Source organism: Eulemur rufifrons, chromosome 5 (assembly GCF_041146395.1).
Source record: "Eulemur rufifrons isolate Redbay chromosome 5, OSU_ERuf_1, whole genome shotgun sequence".
NCBI classification, from domain to species: domain Eukaryota; kingdom Metazoa; phylum Chordata; class Mammalia; order Primates; family Lemuridae; genus Eulemur; species Eulemur rufifrons.
The window spans coordinates 6,957,276-6,973,386 of record NC_090987.1 but is presented as its reverse complement, the minus strand read 5'-3'; the positions used below and the strand labels follow the sequence as shown (position 1 = coordinate 6,973,386).

General features: G+C 35.9%; 1 protein-coding gene across 2 annotated transcripts in view; it reads right to left on the bottom strand.

Annotated features, from left to right (window-relative positions):
* Positions 1–12,311, bottom strand: part of TMX3 (thioredoxin related transmembrane protein 3) — a 34,395-nt gene extending 22,084 nt beyond the window's left edge. Inside the window, exons 1-5 of one of the 2 annotated variants that reach the window (XM_069467880.1) lie at positions 12,141–12,311; positions 10,985–11,039; positions 8,720–8,759; positions 8,175–8,298; positions 891–936 (exon numbers count right to left, since the gene is read on the bottom strand). In XM_069467880.1, the coding sequence (XP_069323981.1) occupies positions 891–936; positions 8,175–8,298; positions 8,720–8,759; positions 10,985–11,039; positions 12,141–12,195 (320 nt within the window). In that variant the 5' untranslated portion in view covers positions 12,196–12,311. The remainder of the gene's footprint in view (positions 1–890; positions 937–8,174; positions 8,299–8,719; positions 8,760–10,984; positions 11,040–12,140) is intronic. The other variant, XM_069467879.1, reaches the window with a different exon arrangement.
* Positions 12,312–16,111: the final 3,800 nt, after the last annotated feature.

Here is a 16,111-nt window from a genome sequence, read left to right as displayed (position 1 = left end):
AAAATAACTCCACCCCAGAAAATCAGAGAATTCTCTAAAAGCCAACCAATGAATTAATTTGCGTGTCTAATTAATTGAAATTTTAAAAAAAGAAAAATTGGGAAGGATAACAGAATACCTATAATTAAACAAGAAGAAAAGATAACTTACTTAACACAAAAAGTAAAGGAGGCACAGCAAACATTTTTAAAATGTGAGGGAAGAAGAAAGGTCAACACAAAACCCAAGGTATAAATTTAAATTACTCAAAATTTGAAATTTAAGGTTTTAAAAATTGAAAAAAATACTTTATTATAAAAATAACTTCCAAAACAATTCCTCAGCTCCCCACACTATCAAAATAAGGTTAATGAAAATCATAAGAAAATTCAATAAGGTCATGATTATAAAACAAATCCTTTACAATTATTATGCCATTTCTTCCTATGTGTACACTCTATTAGACTTGATCAACACTAACAGATTAGAATTAACATTCATCAACTTTGATTCTTCTTTAACTCTTATGAAATAAGTCTATTTTAATTACGTAAAAGTTAAATCTGTTAAGAGACCGGATTTTCAATGATAAAGCAGAATATACACATGTGCTCCTCAAGGGTAAAAGACCTTTCATAATTTATGACTGTATACCTTGTCTTGCATAGTGCATGTCACACAGTAAGCACTGAAAACACATTTGCTGAATTAGCCATAAACAACATAATTACTTAACATGAAGAAAACCATAAAGATGTAGTTCGCCTTCTTTGATCACATACTTCACCTAAACAGAATGGCTGAACCCAAATCTTCAATCCTCCAAGGAAGTTACTGGAAATTAATGTAATAAAATGTAAGTAGAGTGAACTAATAAAAATACACATATAAACATACAACACTCAACTTACAGCTTAATTGTTGGATAACCTCGAACTCCAAACTCTGAAGCAATGCCTTGATAAGAAAAAGAATAAATAATTCTAAATTTTTTTTAAATGAGAAACTAGGTAACAAATGAGCCTTTTACTTAAAAAATATAGATATATTTATACAAACCCATATAGGTATGTTTTTAAGTCTTAAGAAAAAATATAAACTCACACACAAAAAAGAAAAAACATGACATTCTCACATAAAACATTACTTAGTAATCCAACCTATGGTCTGCACAAAATTCTATGACAAAATAAGAAATAAATGCCAAAAGAACAGTTAAAAATGTATCTATAAAGTACTTATTTTAAAAGATATGATTAAAAAATAAAGTACTTCTCATTTGACTGCATTTCCAGGACAAATATTTCTTCTAGGCCTCATTTATTCTTCAAAAAAAAAAAAAAAAAACAAAACCCATCTCGTCCCTCAGTTTTTTCTGAGACTTCAAGGAGTGTATTCTATTTGCAGTGTATTCTAATTCTAAAAACATAAATTGTATTTGCAAAATTTCTTAATTACTACAGTTAATATACAATCAAAAAGCAACTTTATCTACTTGTTTTAGGAGTTTCTGCTTTTGTGATAACCTAGAATAATTCTGATTATCTCAAAGATTATTCTGAAATCCTCACATTAACTGAAATGAAAAATAGTTGCTACAAAGGCATCTTTTGAGGGGAAAGAAGAAATCAAAGCAAAGGTCAACAGGGAATTACGCTTTTAAAGAGTATGGAAATCACACAGCAAATTAATAATATACTTCCTTACAGACTCAAGGCAACTAGAACAGGAAAGAATAAATAAAATATTCTCAGTTAATAGACTTTACACAATATATTTACAAAACTACAATAGTATATTGCAAAAGTACACTGCATTACGTGATCTCTTCCTTTGTAATTTTCTTTATTTCCAGGATATTTTCTTATCACAGTTGGGTACAAGGAAACTCCTATATCTGGATCCTTTTTAAGAATCACTTTATTAATCTTCATTAATTTTTGGTTTCTTATCACTTCTCGCCAATTCACAATAAAAAAGTGAATTTGTGGCAAAATAATATCCAAAATCTCTCGGCCTTCCTTTGTCAACTCTAGTGCTTATACACATATGGAGAGAGGTAACTGAGAGAGCCTACACACTGACCAATAACCAATACTTATTTTCACAAGAGGTGGCACAGACAGAAGAGATAACAAGAACTCAAGTTCCAAAGATACAGGTCCTTTCTTTGAACAGTTTTGCCTTTTTCCAAGCAAAAACACAAAAAATGATGGAGAGATTATGTCAGTAAAGCCTGCTCTTAATGCCCCCTTCCCAAATTAAGGAGGTAGGTAAATACAAGCTTTTAATACCTTCAACTAAAACTCATTGAAAACTGCCAAAACATAAAGACTAATATAATTGATCAGGGGAGGAAATTATAGCCCAATAGCAATCCCTTCACGTAATTTAAATTATCTTAAAGTTTACTTACACACAAATCAAAGAAAGAAAATGAAGTATGCAATGAGAAAATAAAGTGGTGGTATTTCATAGCCTGATATTGTGGATCTCTTAATAAGTTTCAGAGAGAAAAACCCCAGTTCCATACTCAGCCCTATAACTTAATTTCCTTGACCTCAGTTTTCATATTTAGAAGATGGAGATATCACCCAACCTATAGTTTCTTGGATCCTTACCATTAACCTTCGTTTCTGATAGAATTTTAACTGACAATGACTCCTAAAATTTCGGCCTTAGCTTTTCCTAAAGGGGAATGGCAGTGCAATATTAAAACAACATCAAAACATACAATGACTTGAGTTAGGATTCCAACTTCATTTATCATCTATGCAATTCTGGATAAGTTTCGTAACTTCTCTAATCCTATTCATCTTCTGAATACTACCCATCTTATAGGGTTATGGGTAGGGATTTTAAAATGAGAAAAATGTATGGAAAAGAATCTAAACAGAATCTGGCACATAGGAGATTTTTAAATGCTAAATCCATTTCCTTCTACTCTTTATTTTGATTTCACTGTTAAATAATTATCTGCCGACACATCAATGTGCAGATAATATTAATAAAAACTAGTTTGTAGAATATTTTATAACTGACTTTAATATTCTCCAACTTATACCTCAATTTTGTGAGGAGGCAAAAATGATACTCATTAAGATAAAGAAACTAAAACTTACGAAGACTTGATAACTTGTTTGAGAGCAAGCATTGATCACATAACAGAGCTAGGACTGAAACTCAGTCTTACTTTAAAGTTTTTATTATTTTTTCATATTAGAGAAGAATGATTTATATAGAAACCTGAAAACAACTGCTTTGCAAATTGAAGAATCTATTTGCAACATGAGTAACTTCCTCGAAGTTTTGCAATTTTAAATGTCTATAAAATGATATTAAACATGAAGGAAGCCCTCTACTTCATTTGTTTTCTTCTTGAAATGGTAACAACTTGATGGTAGGGATAGGTATGGATGTGAAACATGGTGACCCTGGACTCCACACCTAATTCCATTTCTAACCTTGGTGTGTGAAATTATTCAAGATCATTTCACCTACAGTTTACCTTGTTACTTATCTATAAAATGCAGGTGGGGAAAGGAATGAGGAGTTAATCTCTGAACTCCTTTTCAGCTCAAAAATACTGTTTCTTAGTATTTACTGAGTGTCATTATGTGTCTAACATGAAAAGGTCAGGGATGCTCCTAAATAGCCTGCAATGCACAGGAACACCCCCGCCTACCCCCGCAAAAAGAAGACCAGATTACCTGGCCCTGGCCCAATAGGGCAAGGTTGATAATCTCTGAAAAATAGTCACTAACCTCCCTCAACCAAAAAAAAAACCAAAACAAAACAATTTTCCAGCCCAAAATTTCAATAATACAAGATTGAAAAATCCTGAAATACAGTCATTTACCACAGTTTATAACCTAGAGAGGTAATATTAATTTGTAACTATAATCTGTGAACAAGAAGATAAAGAACGCTATTAGCCAAATGTCACTGGAAATTTATATATCAAATTGGTAAAATATGATCTTTACCATAAAATGATGTCACATTTAGGTTGGAGAGTAAACAGAATTTCAATGGTTCCATAACAATAATCAGCATATACCATTACAGGCAGCATTATGTCATATTTTAACTTCTGAATGAGAAACATTTTTAGTACTTATATCTAAAGGTGTAGGTACAAAAAGGCTAACATACATATCTAAATTTACAATGGACATTATACAACTCTTTTCATGTTATTTGATTATAATATTAGTTAAAATCATGCATCAAAATTTTGGGTACAATTCGAAACACAAAATAGGATAAATGATAGTAGTTCAAATTTCTCCAGTTGAAAAACTCTTATACACAGATATTTGTTGGACTGAGTCTATTTGCTTCTAATTAATGCAATTACATGATTGAGAAATAAGCTACCATCAAAGACTCTTAAAGACTTTACACACTTTATCACTTTGAATAATCCTACCCCATTCTGATCCAAAATCTTCTAACTAGCTATACATCAAAAAAAAATTCTACTTTGTAGTTCTCCAACCTAAGTGTGCAGTGGGATCATCTGAAGTGTAGTTAAAAATACAAACTCTCATGCCCCAATCTCAAGATTTTCATTTGGTAGGACTGGTACAGGACCTGAGAATCTGAATTATCAATGAGCATCCAGGTAATCCTAATGCAGACAGTCTATAGACTACATGCTGAGAAACACTGATATCTTGACTGCTTAAAAAGCAACTTGTGAGGATGGAAGTGACATCTATAAAATAGCCAATCCTTCAGTATTCTATGCGTAGGCATAGAATAATATTGACAGGTGGCTTGAAAGAAAAATTCAATTTCTTTACCTGTTTGATTCCAAGTTCTACTAAAATGTCTGTATTTGAATTGCCTTAAAGAATTTAAGGAAATTTTGAGAATTATAAGCCAAAAATCTATTTGTAATCTCTAACCAGTTGTTTTTGAATACTTATCAAATTTTTCTCCACAGCACATAAAATATCTCCCTGATGCTATATTTAAGTGGATAATCCATCACTGACAATAAACTTTAAATAACACTAATTTGCTTACGTTTATTGGTTATTGTATGTCTCTCCCTACAAGAATATAAGTTCCATAAGAGCAGAAATTTTTACACGTTTTGCTCAGGGATGTATCCATCCTAACATATAAGTACATTAAGTATCTGCTAAATGAATGAATGTTCACTCTACTCTTCTCTTTTTACAAAGGGATGATTTTTTTCAATAAATCATGTTGGGATGATTCAAGTAGCCACAAGGATTTACAAGCAAGCATCACCATGCAGGTTGGGATATAAATTGTGAGAGGGTGGTGGAGAAGGTTTAGTATTCCATATCCAAAGAGTAAATTATATAGAGTACATAAAAGCATCTAGACAATGCCTAGAAGGTGGTCCTCAGTAAATACCAGTTTACCGTTTCCTTTTCCCAAGGCCAGATGGTTTGCTTGAGATACATGTACATTTCCTACACGGCAACCTCTATAGAAGTTTTTTCCTTATTAATTCAACATAATACAATGCTAAGTGAACAAAAAATAAAATTTATAAACAATCATGGCATCAGAGGCAAAAATTAAACCACTGAATAATAGTTTATGAAAAATTAAATTTAAAAAGCCCCATCATAAAGTACCTAAGAAGTTGCAAACCGGATATGAAGCCTAAAGACTTACAAGAATGTAACCTTTTAGTCATAGCATTTAAGACATTTTCTTCTTTAAGCTATGCAGGAAAAAAATCTTGGTTACTTTTTCCATAATCATAGTGCCACTTAATAAGTAGTAGTACATATGCGCACTTAATATTGAATAATAAACTAATGAACTAGATCTATAACAAAAAAAATTGACTTAATGCAAATTGTTAGTTATTAAAGCATCAGATGACCAGTTTATCATTAAAATTTTTACTGATTTATATACATTACTTTTCTCATTGACTATTTTTCTTTATATCCCCAAACTCCTTTACACATGACTCTCTATTACTTCACTGAATGATTCAAGTGATCACAAGAACCTGCCATTTTTAAGACTTTAATGTATTTATTGGTATATTTATCTTTCTTCCTCTATTAGGCTGTAAGCATTTCTAGGATAGATAGGATTTGTTTGGGTCTTTCTTTAGTCTCTAGAAATTACCATAGGGCTTGAGAAACAGGAGTTACAAAATAAATATTGAGTGAATAAATAAGTAAATGCATCTATGAATGAATATGTGTATGCAGGTGTATCAACATATATATCTAGACACTAGAACTTTCATGAGCAATAGCTGAAAGCAGTAACTTCCTGAACACTGTTAAAAGCTTATTTCAAGAAATATCAATTCAAGCATATTAACCTTTCTCTAATAATTTCCTGCCATTTCTCTCTTCTTCTCTCAAAATTTCAACAATTCATTTGTGTGACTCAATAATTCCAGCTCTAACATCTTACCTACACTCTAGATTCCCTATTCACAAACATCAGTAAAGCAAAAGACCACAAATTCAAAACAGCTGATAATTTGAAAACACACACAAAATTAGGCTGATTCTTTTCCACATAACCAGGGGTTATATCGTTCAGCAACTATGCTAAGAATCCTATACCACTGTTTTTATTGTTCTTTTTTTTTTTTTTTTTTTTTACAGTGCAAAGCCAATCTATTATATCTGTGATTTTACTCTTGAAAATGTTTCTAAGAATTACTTTTTCCACTTCATTCTACTGCTACCACCCAACCCTGAGATCCCAGCATCCTACAACTGGACTCATAAAGAGTCAACTTAGATGACCTTCCTATCTCTTTTTCATCCTACAAGTTGTTGCCAAATATATTTTTATAAATTCATTTGCCTTCTCAAAAATGTGTATTACCTCCCTATTGACAATTGATAAAATCCAAAACACTTTGACTTGGGAGGCTCTTGACAATCTGGCATTACCCTTTAGCACCATATATGTGCAGCCATTGTGCTGCGGGGTTGAAATATAAAATACTAATACAATCTTCACAACCTTGAGGATTATCACTTGCTCTTACAGACACAGAAACTAAAATTAAGAGAGGTTATGTACTTCCCTAAAGCCATAAAATTAGGGCATAAGAAAGTTGAGATTAAAGCATAGGTCTGTCTTGCTCCAAAGTACAATCCACAGTATAATGCTGATTTCCTGAATAGAAATATTTGTTACATACTTCTACTTTGTTCATTAATTAAACGAAAAGAGAATCTACATTTATTGAATACAAAGGATTTTACACGTGCTGCACCATTCAACCCTCAAAACAACCAATAAAAGCAGCATTACAATTAAATATGTACCAATATGGAAACCAAAGCTTGGAGGTGTTCAGAAATTTCCTAGTGTTACATACAGCAAAAGCAGAGCCAGGATTTGAATCCAGGTCTCCTTTCTGAAAGGCACGTTCTTTCCAAATTCTATGATATCTCATACTTCTATAAACTTAATTTCTTCTTTTTCCAAATCCTTTAAGATAGGCGTCGGTAAACTTTTTCTGTAAGGGGTCAGATAATCACTATTTTAGGCTTTCTGGGGCACATGGCCTCTGTCACAACCACTTCATTCTGCCATTGGGGCATGAAAGCAGCCACAGACAACAGTAAACAAGTGAGTGTGGCTATGATACCATATAACTCTACTTACAAAAATAGGCATTTGGACAGATTTAACCTATGGGCCATAAGTTGCCCACCTCAGCTTCATTCTATTCTCTGGTACACACTCATTAAACTCATTTTTAACTCTTATGATTTTGCTTAATATTTTCTCCAATGTGAACACTTTCCTGATCCTCACTTGTATTTATCCTATGTCAACTCATCCTTCAAATTCCTATTTATTCCTCTACCTGCCATCTCAGGGTACTCAGACAACAAACTTTCTTCTTAATACACCCAGCAATATCTATAGTTTAACACTCTACTTTCTGTAGCTGCCTCATGTAAACTGATTATCTCAAGTGGGCTCAAAGTACGAAAAAACATCTATGTCAGGCACAAGATTAATATATACTGCATATTTACTACTCAATGGCTAATTCATTTAACTCATAAAGTATACAGTCTTAAATTATTGAGATAATTTTGATTTTACATGAGCAAAAACAAATTTCTTCCTCCCACATTGAATACCGCTGCATATAATTAAATCATTTTTGCTATGAGAACAGTAAAACAATAAACTAAGGAAAGGCTTACTAGAATAGGAAGTAGCATCCATTTTTCCAACTTTAACTGGAGAACCAATGCTTTTCATCTCGAGACCAACTTCATTCCAAATTGGCTCCAGTTTTTTACAATGGCCACACCATGGTGCATAAAACTTGTTAAAAAAAAAAAAAAGATAACCATTAAAATCGTGTGCTACTGTGAATATCCATCTTAAGATTTAAAGAATCTCTTTGACTAAATGATCTGCTAATAATCTGTTCTAGATAAAAAGTTTAAGTTTAATTTTTAAAGTAGTTACATAACAAAAGATAAAACACACATAAACCTAGATAGGTTAACTCCTACCATGTACCCCAAAACTGACATGATTTGAAGTTTATTTTAAATGACTATTGATACCTACTTAAAACAGAGATTTATTTTAATATAAAAACCCAACTATAATATCTGAGAAAACAGATTGAGCATACACATAAGCACTAACTGTACACTGCTATCTTTAAATGGAGAATAGAAAATAGTACTTCAAATGGTAAGGGTGGGTAATTAGCATAAAAGATTTATATACTCACATCTACAAGCCAAATGTCATCTTTTCGATTGTCTTTAAACCTAAAGAAACAAAAAGAAAAATAAATCTTTGTACGTTGTATCCACTTTATAATTCGATAGTATAGGTAGCGATAATAAACTGATAAATATGAGAGCATGGAACAAATACTTTCTATAAATTTGTATATAAAATTTTTATTCAGTGATCTCTGAAGCATACTCCATCCACTAAACATCTTAAGAATAAAAGCTTATTACTTGGTCAAAGATAACATAACTGCAGTAAGGGAAATCAACAAAACGAATTTAAGTAGGACTCAGTAGAAACTCAAATATATGCCCCTCACACTTCCATTTTACACCTGTGTAGAAAAGAACACAGCAAACCTGAGGCTACTATGCATAGACCCATTTGCGAGATCGTCCTTGGTGGGCATCTGTGACCTTGAATTATAGAAGAGTTTCCACCATTTCCTGGTAATGATGGCTCCACATTCATTAAATGTTTGTGAAAAGTACCCAACTGGGGACTTGCTGCATTGAGAACCTAGATTGTTTGCCTGAAATGTGTAGTCCAGGCTGGGGTAATCTTGTATCCCATCATCAGCCAGTTAGGTTTGTCCTTTAACTCGATTAAAATAACCAACCAACCCTGTGAATTAGGGATGATAATGGAAAGTCCATTGTATGTCCCATGATTGAGCCCATTGATGTGTAGCTTGGGCCAAAAATCCAGGGCCATTTTCAGATGCAATGTTTTCAGGGTACCTGAACAGGAAACAAGGATGGTCTTATAAAGTGTGGGCCAAGTCAGTGGAACACAGGAGGATAGCTAAGTCAAACCCAGAGAAATGTCAACTGCAGACAGGATCAAGAGAAACACTATGGACTGGATAAAGGGCCCACTGGCTTGACAGATCTGTTCCTGGGCAGTATTTTTAGCCTTAATCAGGGTCTGACAAGCAGGAAGGTGTTTTCAAGCTGTTTTGGTGTCTTCTCACAACTGTGGCAAGTCCATGTGTTCTTGCCCAGTCAAGGATTATGTCTTGAATTTCCATGGGCCATCCTCTTGTGGATTTAGGAGGCAACTGGTATTGTATCTGCTAGCTCTGGAGTGAGGAACAATTCAGTTTCCACATTTAGCTGACAAGCATGGTAAGGACCCTTTTGTTAGTGTAAGGTCCTTCCCGGTGAGCATCCACATGGGTAACAAAACAATTATTAGGAGCAAAACCCCTTCCTCCTCCTCAGGCAGAGAAGCCACTCTTAGGGTACACTGAAGGAGATGTCTGTAGTGATGCACCCCATAGTCACCACTAAGTTTAGCAAGATTGCCTCCTTGTTAACAATGGTTCCCCTCAGAATTAAAGTTTCTATAAAAAGTCCACTTTCACTCTCCAAGACTCGTTAGTAAGAATGGCTAAGCGCCTCCATGGGGCAGTTAGGGTCAGGCTTCTTGCTCTCCTAGAACAACACTGTGTTCAACTCATTATCCTTTCACTGCCCCAATTTAGTCAGGTATCCAGGTGGTCAATTAAGGTATCTAGGTGGTCAATTAAGACAATGAGCTACACTATAAGTAACAATCAAGCCTTTTTCCACTTGTGACAGTTCAAGCCAAGAGGCACAAAAGAGGAACCAGCTCCTCAGTGTTCCATTCTTCCCCATGAAAGAGCACCAGGCGAGGGCCAGGTGGATGAAGCACTGACACGAGAATTCATCCCACTGCAGAGAACACTGAACAAAAAGCCTCTGCCTCCTTATGAGAGGGACAAGAGGAAAAAGGACTAGGAGTGGAAAAATGCCTCAGTTGAGGCCCTTGATAAGGATGTTTTCATCTTGGGAAATGCCTTGCGTGAAGCTCCAATAAGAAAGCTTCTAAATAGATGCCGCTAGGCTAGGAGTGCAGACATGCATATGAGCATGGCTGGCTTGGGAGGCCCGAGTCCTTGACTACAACTCCCTCCAGAGACTGCAATGCACTAGTTGTGCACCAAGTTTGGTGTGCGGAGGACACCTTCCCCCTGTGGCCTGCCAGGAAAAGCCTTATAATTGACCACTGTAATGCCTGAAAGATTACACATAGGATTTTGGTCTGGAGCTGGACTCCTCACCTACCCTAAGCAAGGCCTTGTGATTAATCATATGATACTATGAAGATAAACATAGTGTGGTCATCGAATTCCAGCACTCAGTATAATTAAAGGAAAAACACAACAAATACAAGGTAAAATGATTTTTAAAAAGTTAAAATATTTTAAAAATTATTAAAAATATATACTCACGATTCATCTAAATCTTCTACAAATCCTTTACAGAGAGCCACATCAAGTAAAACAACTGGAAAAAAAGAGAAGACAAATGTAGACAATAAATATGGATTTATCATTTGTCCTGTATTAGACGCATAGTCACCTTCAAAGTGCTTTTGATTTCTTAATCAAAAATTAATCATTGATCCATCCCAGGGTACAAGTGATGCAAAAGTATAAGCAGTTCATCCATTTAATGAATACTTACTCTGCATGCAACTATACTATGACTGGCAAGTTCTATGTACGTTAATAAATACAATACATAGAGTTCTTTTTTCTACACATTTTCACTCTCATCTATTCTTCCTTTTTACCATTCTATCTTTTCTGGAATAGAAATAGAAATCATTTCCCTATATTTGTTTCTCTAGTAAGAATTATCTCTTCGGTAAAAACTCCAAATGTCATTCAAAATGTTATTAATATTAGTTTAATTTTTTCTCCCAAATAGGTGGAAAACTAAGAAAAGAAAGGAAAGAAAGAAAAGATAGAAAATCGAGCTACAATTCTAATACTATTTACAGAACGGTGCCTGGCTCATAGTGGACTCTGAAAGGTTGCTGAGTAAGTGAGTAAACCACAATGAGAACCAGGGTACCCCATGATGACAACAGGCCGAGAAAGGCTGACACATACTCAGGTCACTTTTCACACTGCATAATCCCGGCAGTCTAACCATGATCTGTCCTTGACCAGCCCTCGCTTAGCCCCAGTGGTAAAAATCCTTCAAATGTGACAAGACTCGGAACCTAAGGCCAAGGCAAAATTTAGCCATAAGTTAGGATGGTGCCATCCTCGCCTATCAATGAACTAAGCGCTACTGAAACTTCCTGTCATGATAGGAAAATAACCCAACAGAAGACAGCCACATCTTTTCCACGTCTGGTACCGGGTATCCAGCAAAGCCTAGGTAGGGAAAGGACTCGAAGGGGTCCGTTAAGTCAGGTCGTTGCAGGACGGCGCGGCGGGTCCGGCAGGAAGAAGCCAGGACCAGGTGGGTATCTCCGCGGACCCCACAGGCCTCGCCCCATCCCTGGACGGCTACCCCAGGCCGGCCTCCATCCTGGACCCCACGTCGGGGCCAGGTCCCCATGCGCTGTCGGAATCGCCTCCGCCCGCCGATTACCTGTGGCGCAGAGCCGCAGGGCGGTCCGGCTCCTCCGAGCTGCCGCACTCGCCATGGGAAGCTCCAGAAGGAGACTCTGCGCAGGGGAAAGAAAGAAACACCAGAGCCCGCCGCCTGCCCGCCCGGAAAGGGAACCGGAACCGACCCGGCGCACAAGAAAAGCTCCGCGCTGAGAGCTGGGGCGGGGCAGGCCTGCCTCCGTTACCCTCTCATACCTCTTCGGCCTCTGCCTCTGAGCATGCGCGGGGATTGGGACGCATGCGCGAAAAGGCAGTGCATGCGCAGTCGCGTTCCACAAATCCTTTGCGAACTTCGGCGGTCTCGCGGAGCGTGGGAACCGCGTCTTGGGGGCTTTCCTGTGTGGGCGGAGCGGTGTGTGTCCTTTGGGGGGCGTTTGAAGGAAGCTAAACACTGGTTACATTTAGTACTAAAGGGGAAGTAGATTCCGAAAACGCACTTCAAGGTTGAATTTTGAATTTTGGCAGATCATTTGCTTGCTACACCTGTGCAATGAGCGCACCTGTGAGTTTTCATGATGGGTCAAATTCACGGAGAGAGTGATGTGTTAGCAGTGGGAGGAAAGTGGAAGGCTATGGATTGTTGAGCTATGCTACGCTCCATATATTTCAAATGAATTTGGAATCTTATTTGAAACTTTACAAAACGGGGCACCTCTCCTATAGCAGTAAGCTCTTTTTAATGCATGTTTGCCATCTGAAGGAGTCTCTCTTTAAAAACTTCTCTTGAAACCTGAAAAAATAAAATTAAGCATAAGGGGTTTTCTTGTTGGTTGGTGTTTTATTTTGAGACAGGGTCTTGCTCTGTTGCTTTGGCTGGAGTGCGGTGGTGTTTTCATAGCTTACTGCAACCTCAAACACCTGGCTCAAGCGATCCTAGTGCTTCAGCTTGCAGAATAGCTGGGACTACAGGCACGTCCTTTCCCACTGGCTAATTAGTGGTTTATTTGTTTCTGTAGGGAGCGGGTCTCAAGCTCCAGATCTCAAGTGATCCTCCCGCCAGGGCCTCCCAAAGTGCTGGGATTCCAGGTGTGAGCCACCACAGCTGGCTGGCATACGTTATCTTTTGATGACTGTTTTCTGATTATTTGGCGGCTAAATAAAATAGTATAAAACATTTGTATTGCTACCTCTTCCTACACGACAGTGATTTTTAAGAACAGTTTATTTTTGTATGACTGTGCCTGCAGGAATCACTGAATTTGACCTAGGTGAATTTTTTATAGGTCGTAAGGTACCAGAGGATTTAGATTAAACCAATTCTTGAAATCGTATGAGAACTACAGAAGGGGATTATGATGTCAGCTGGTTCACCTTTGATTCAAAATTCCAAGAGGCAGAAATCTTACAAAATATTGCTATTCCTAGTGACTAGAAAATTAAATTACATTCTGATTGAGTGTAAGCCCTAGATTCCACCCCTTTTGTGCTTACAGCGCGATGTCCAGCTCAGACCCTCCACAGATTCAAATACTTTTTGAATGAAAAAAAAAAAAGGCTAAATAATTAGGGGAATAGTAAGGTGATAGGAATGTTCTATCAGTGGTAGCAGAACAGCTTTATATTTAGTGCCTAGACTTGATACTCGTATACAAAAACTTTCCTATTTTCATGGCAAGTTCTCTGAATGACCCATCTTCGATTTTGTTTTTCATTGTCATCTATTTCAAAGTTCTTTGTCTTCCACAGCATGTTAAATAAAATAATTTCTTTTAGAATTTTCATTATATCTTAAATTAGCATGTGAAGAAAAACAAAAGCCCCTCTTGACCTATACCTGTGGCTGTTGAGTTCTTAAAATATGGCTAGTGTGATGAAGTAACGGAGTATTTATTTAATTTTAATAAACTTAAAAACTAATCCTTCCGTTATTGTAAAACTTTTAAGCAGAGTCAATAAATATTATGAAATCTAAATACTGATTAAGTATTTCTGATCGAATTTTAGAGTCTGTAATGAGATGTACTGTAAACATAAAATAGTAAATTTTGAAGATATAGCATAAATGTATAAACTATCTCAATATTTTCTTATTGATTATATGTTGAAATGATAATATTTTAGCTGTAATGGATTAATAAAATATATTATTAGACTTAATCTGACCTGTTTCTTTTTATTTTTCAATGTAGCTACCACATCTACAGGTAATACAGTGTCCTGATGCACTATACTGATGATCCTATGATGATCTTTGAAACTGAGAATCAAGCTAAAAGCAACTTTGATCGTAAATCTGATTGGGAATCTGATTGAGGATGGTTAATGAACCCTGAAAAAAATCCAAGAACCTGCCCAGACTGTAAAATTGGTGAGGATTCCATGAGTTGGAGTACCCTGTGATACACTGCAGACCACTAGGAATAAAATGTTCTTGCTCCCCTCCCCTCAGACTAAGTGAGAGGCCTGATGCCTGGTAGACCTATTTGGATTTTGGAAAAATCTTATCTTTCCCTTAGGCCACTTACTGGGCCTACTCCATTAAATCACCTGGAAAAAGTCCTTATTTTATTGGAATCTTGAACAAAAAAAACAAAAAGCCTTCCGGGAACCTGTAGTTCATGCTATCCTGGGCCATATGGTGACAATGCTGAGATGTTACTCAGTGTCAGCCACCTGCATTCATGCCAACTCAAGTCTCTGGCAAGAGCTCATAACCATAGTCAACAGTGACTTCTGTGTTTTTGAAATAGAAAATAGCTTAATACTGTTCTCTGGTATATTTATTTTAAGGACAATTACTAGATAGTCATTGGGCATTTACTAAGACAGCCCCAATAACTGAAGGACATAAAATTATATTAACTCCTGAATTACTCCTTATGTCATAAGTAATGTCAAAAAAAGCATCCTAACATGGAGGAAAATGCCCATAGAAGGTTCATCATCAAATAGAAATAACATTACAAAAGCATTTTGCTATGATATTGCAGTGGGACTCAATGTATTCATGCACAAGTGGCTTATTTTCCACTATGACTTTCTAAAATGCTACGTGAAAACTTGGCCACTTCCATTACTGGCAGACCTCACCTTTCTACCCATTTCCCCAAGGATACATGGCAACAGGCCTGGTTCACAGGTGACAGTTCCAAAATAGAGTGGCATGGCTCAATATGCAAAGCACTTTCCTGTGTCCAGCAGATAGTAAATTCTTCACAGAAGAATAGGCCAGGTCAGTAGCCTAGTGGGCTGAATTACAGGCTTTGTTCCTGGCAGTAATAGAACTAGACACAAATAAAATCCCCCTGATTTAAGTGCAATTTCATAAAAATGCTCATAATATCACAATCAAACACCTATAATCTGGTTCCTGTGTCTTTTGATTTGATTCCATTAATCCTTGAATGAAACCATGGTTTTTTTATATAAGAACTTACAAATTCGCTTGTACCTTCCTTCCCCAGATCTGGAATCAGTTCTCCTTCTAAAAAAACCTTGCTCCATTTCATGGAAAAATTAATTTTAGGAACTATAATCTGTGCTGTATATATTAGGTTGGTCCTATCTGAGATGCCATTGCCTCTAGGACATTTCAGTGACAGAGGAAAAAACAATGTTTTTTTTATATATATATACACAAATATATATCTGCTACATTGTAATGCTAATTCAGATATAAGTCAATGACAACTCTTCAAACAGGCAATTGTTTTTGAGATTGTTAAATCTCTGAACACCATTTCTACTTCAATAAAGGTACAGGAACTTATATTAATCAGTGCAGCCCCAGCTCTTTATGGAGTAAATAAACATTTTTATTTATTTTTATCAAACTGTGATTACCTCTCTTATGAAAGAATAGTTTACAGTTCTTCATATTTAAGTTTTAGTATATGCTAAATACTTCCTGCTATTTTTCTTTCAAGTAAAAATAATTACTCAGTCTTCTGGCTTTAGTACTACAAAATCACTCTGACAAACTTTATCCATGTTGATATATTTTCAGTCTCA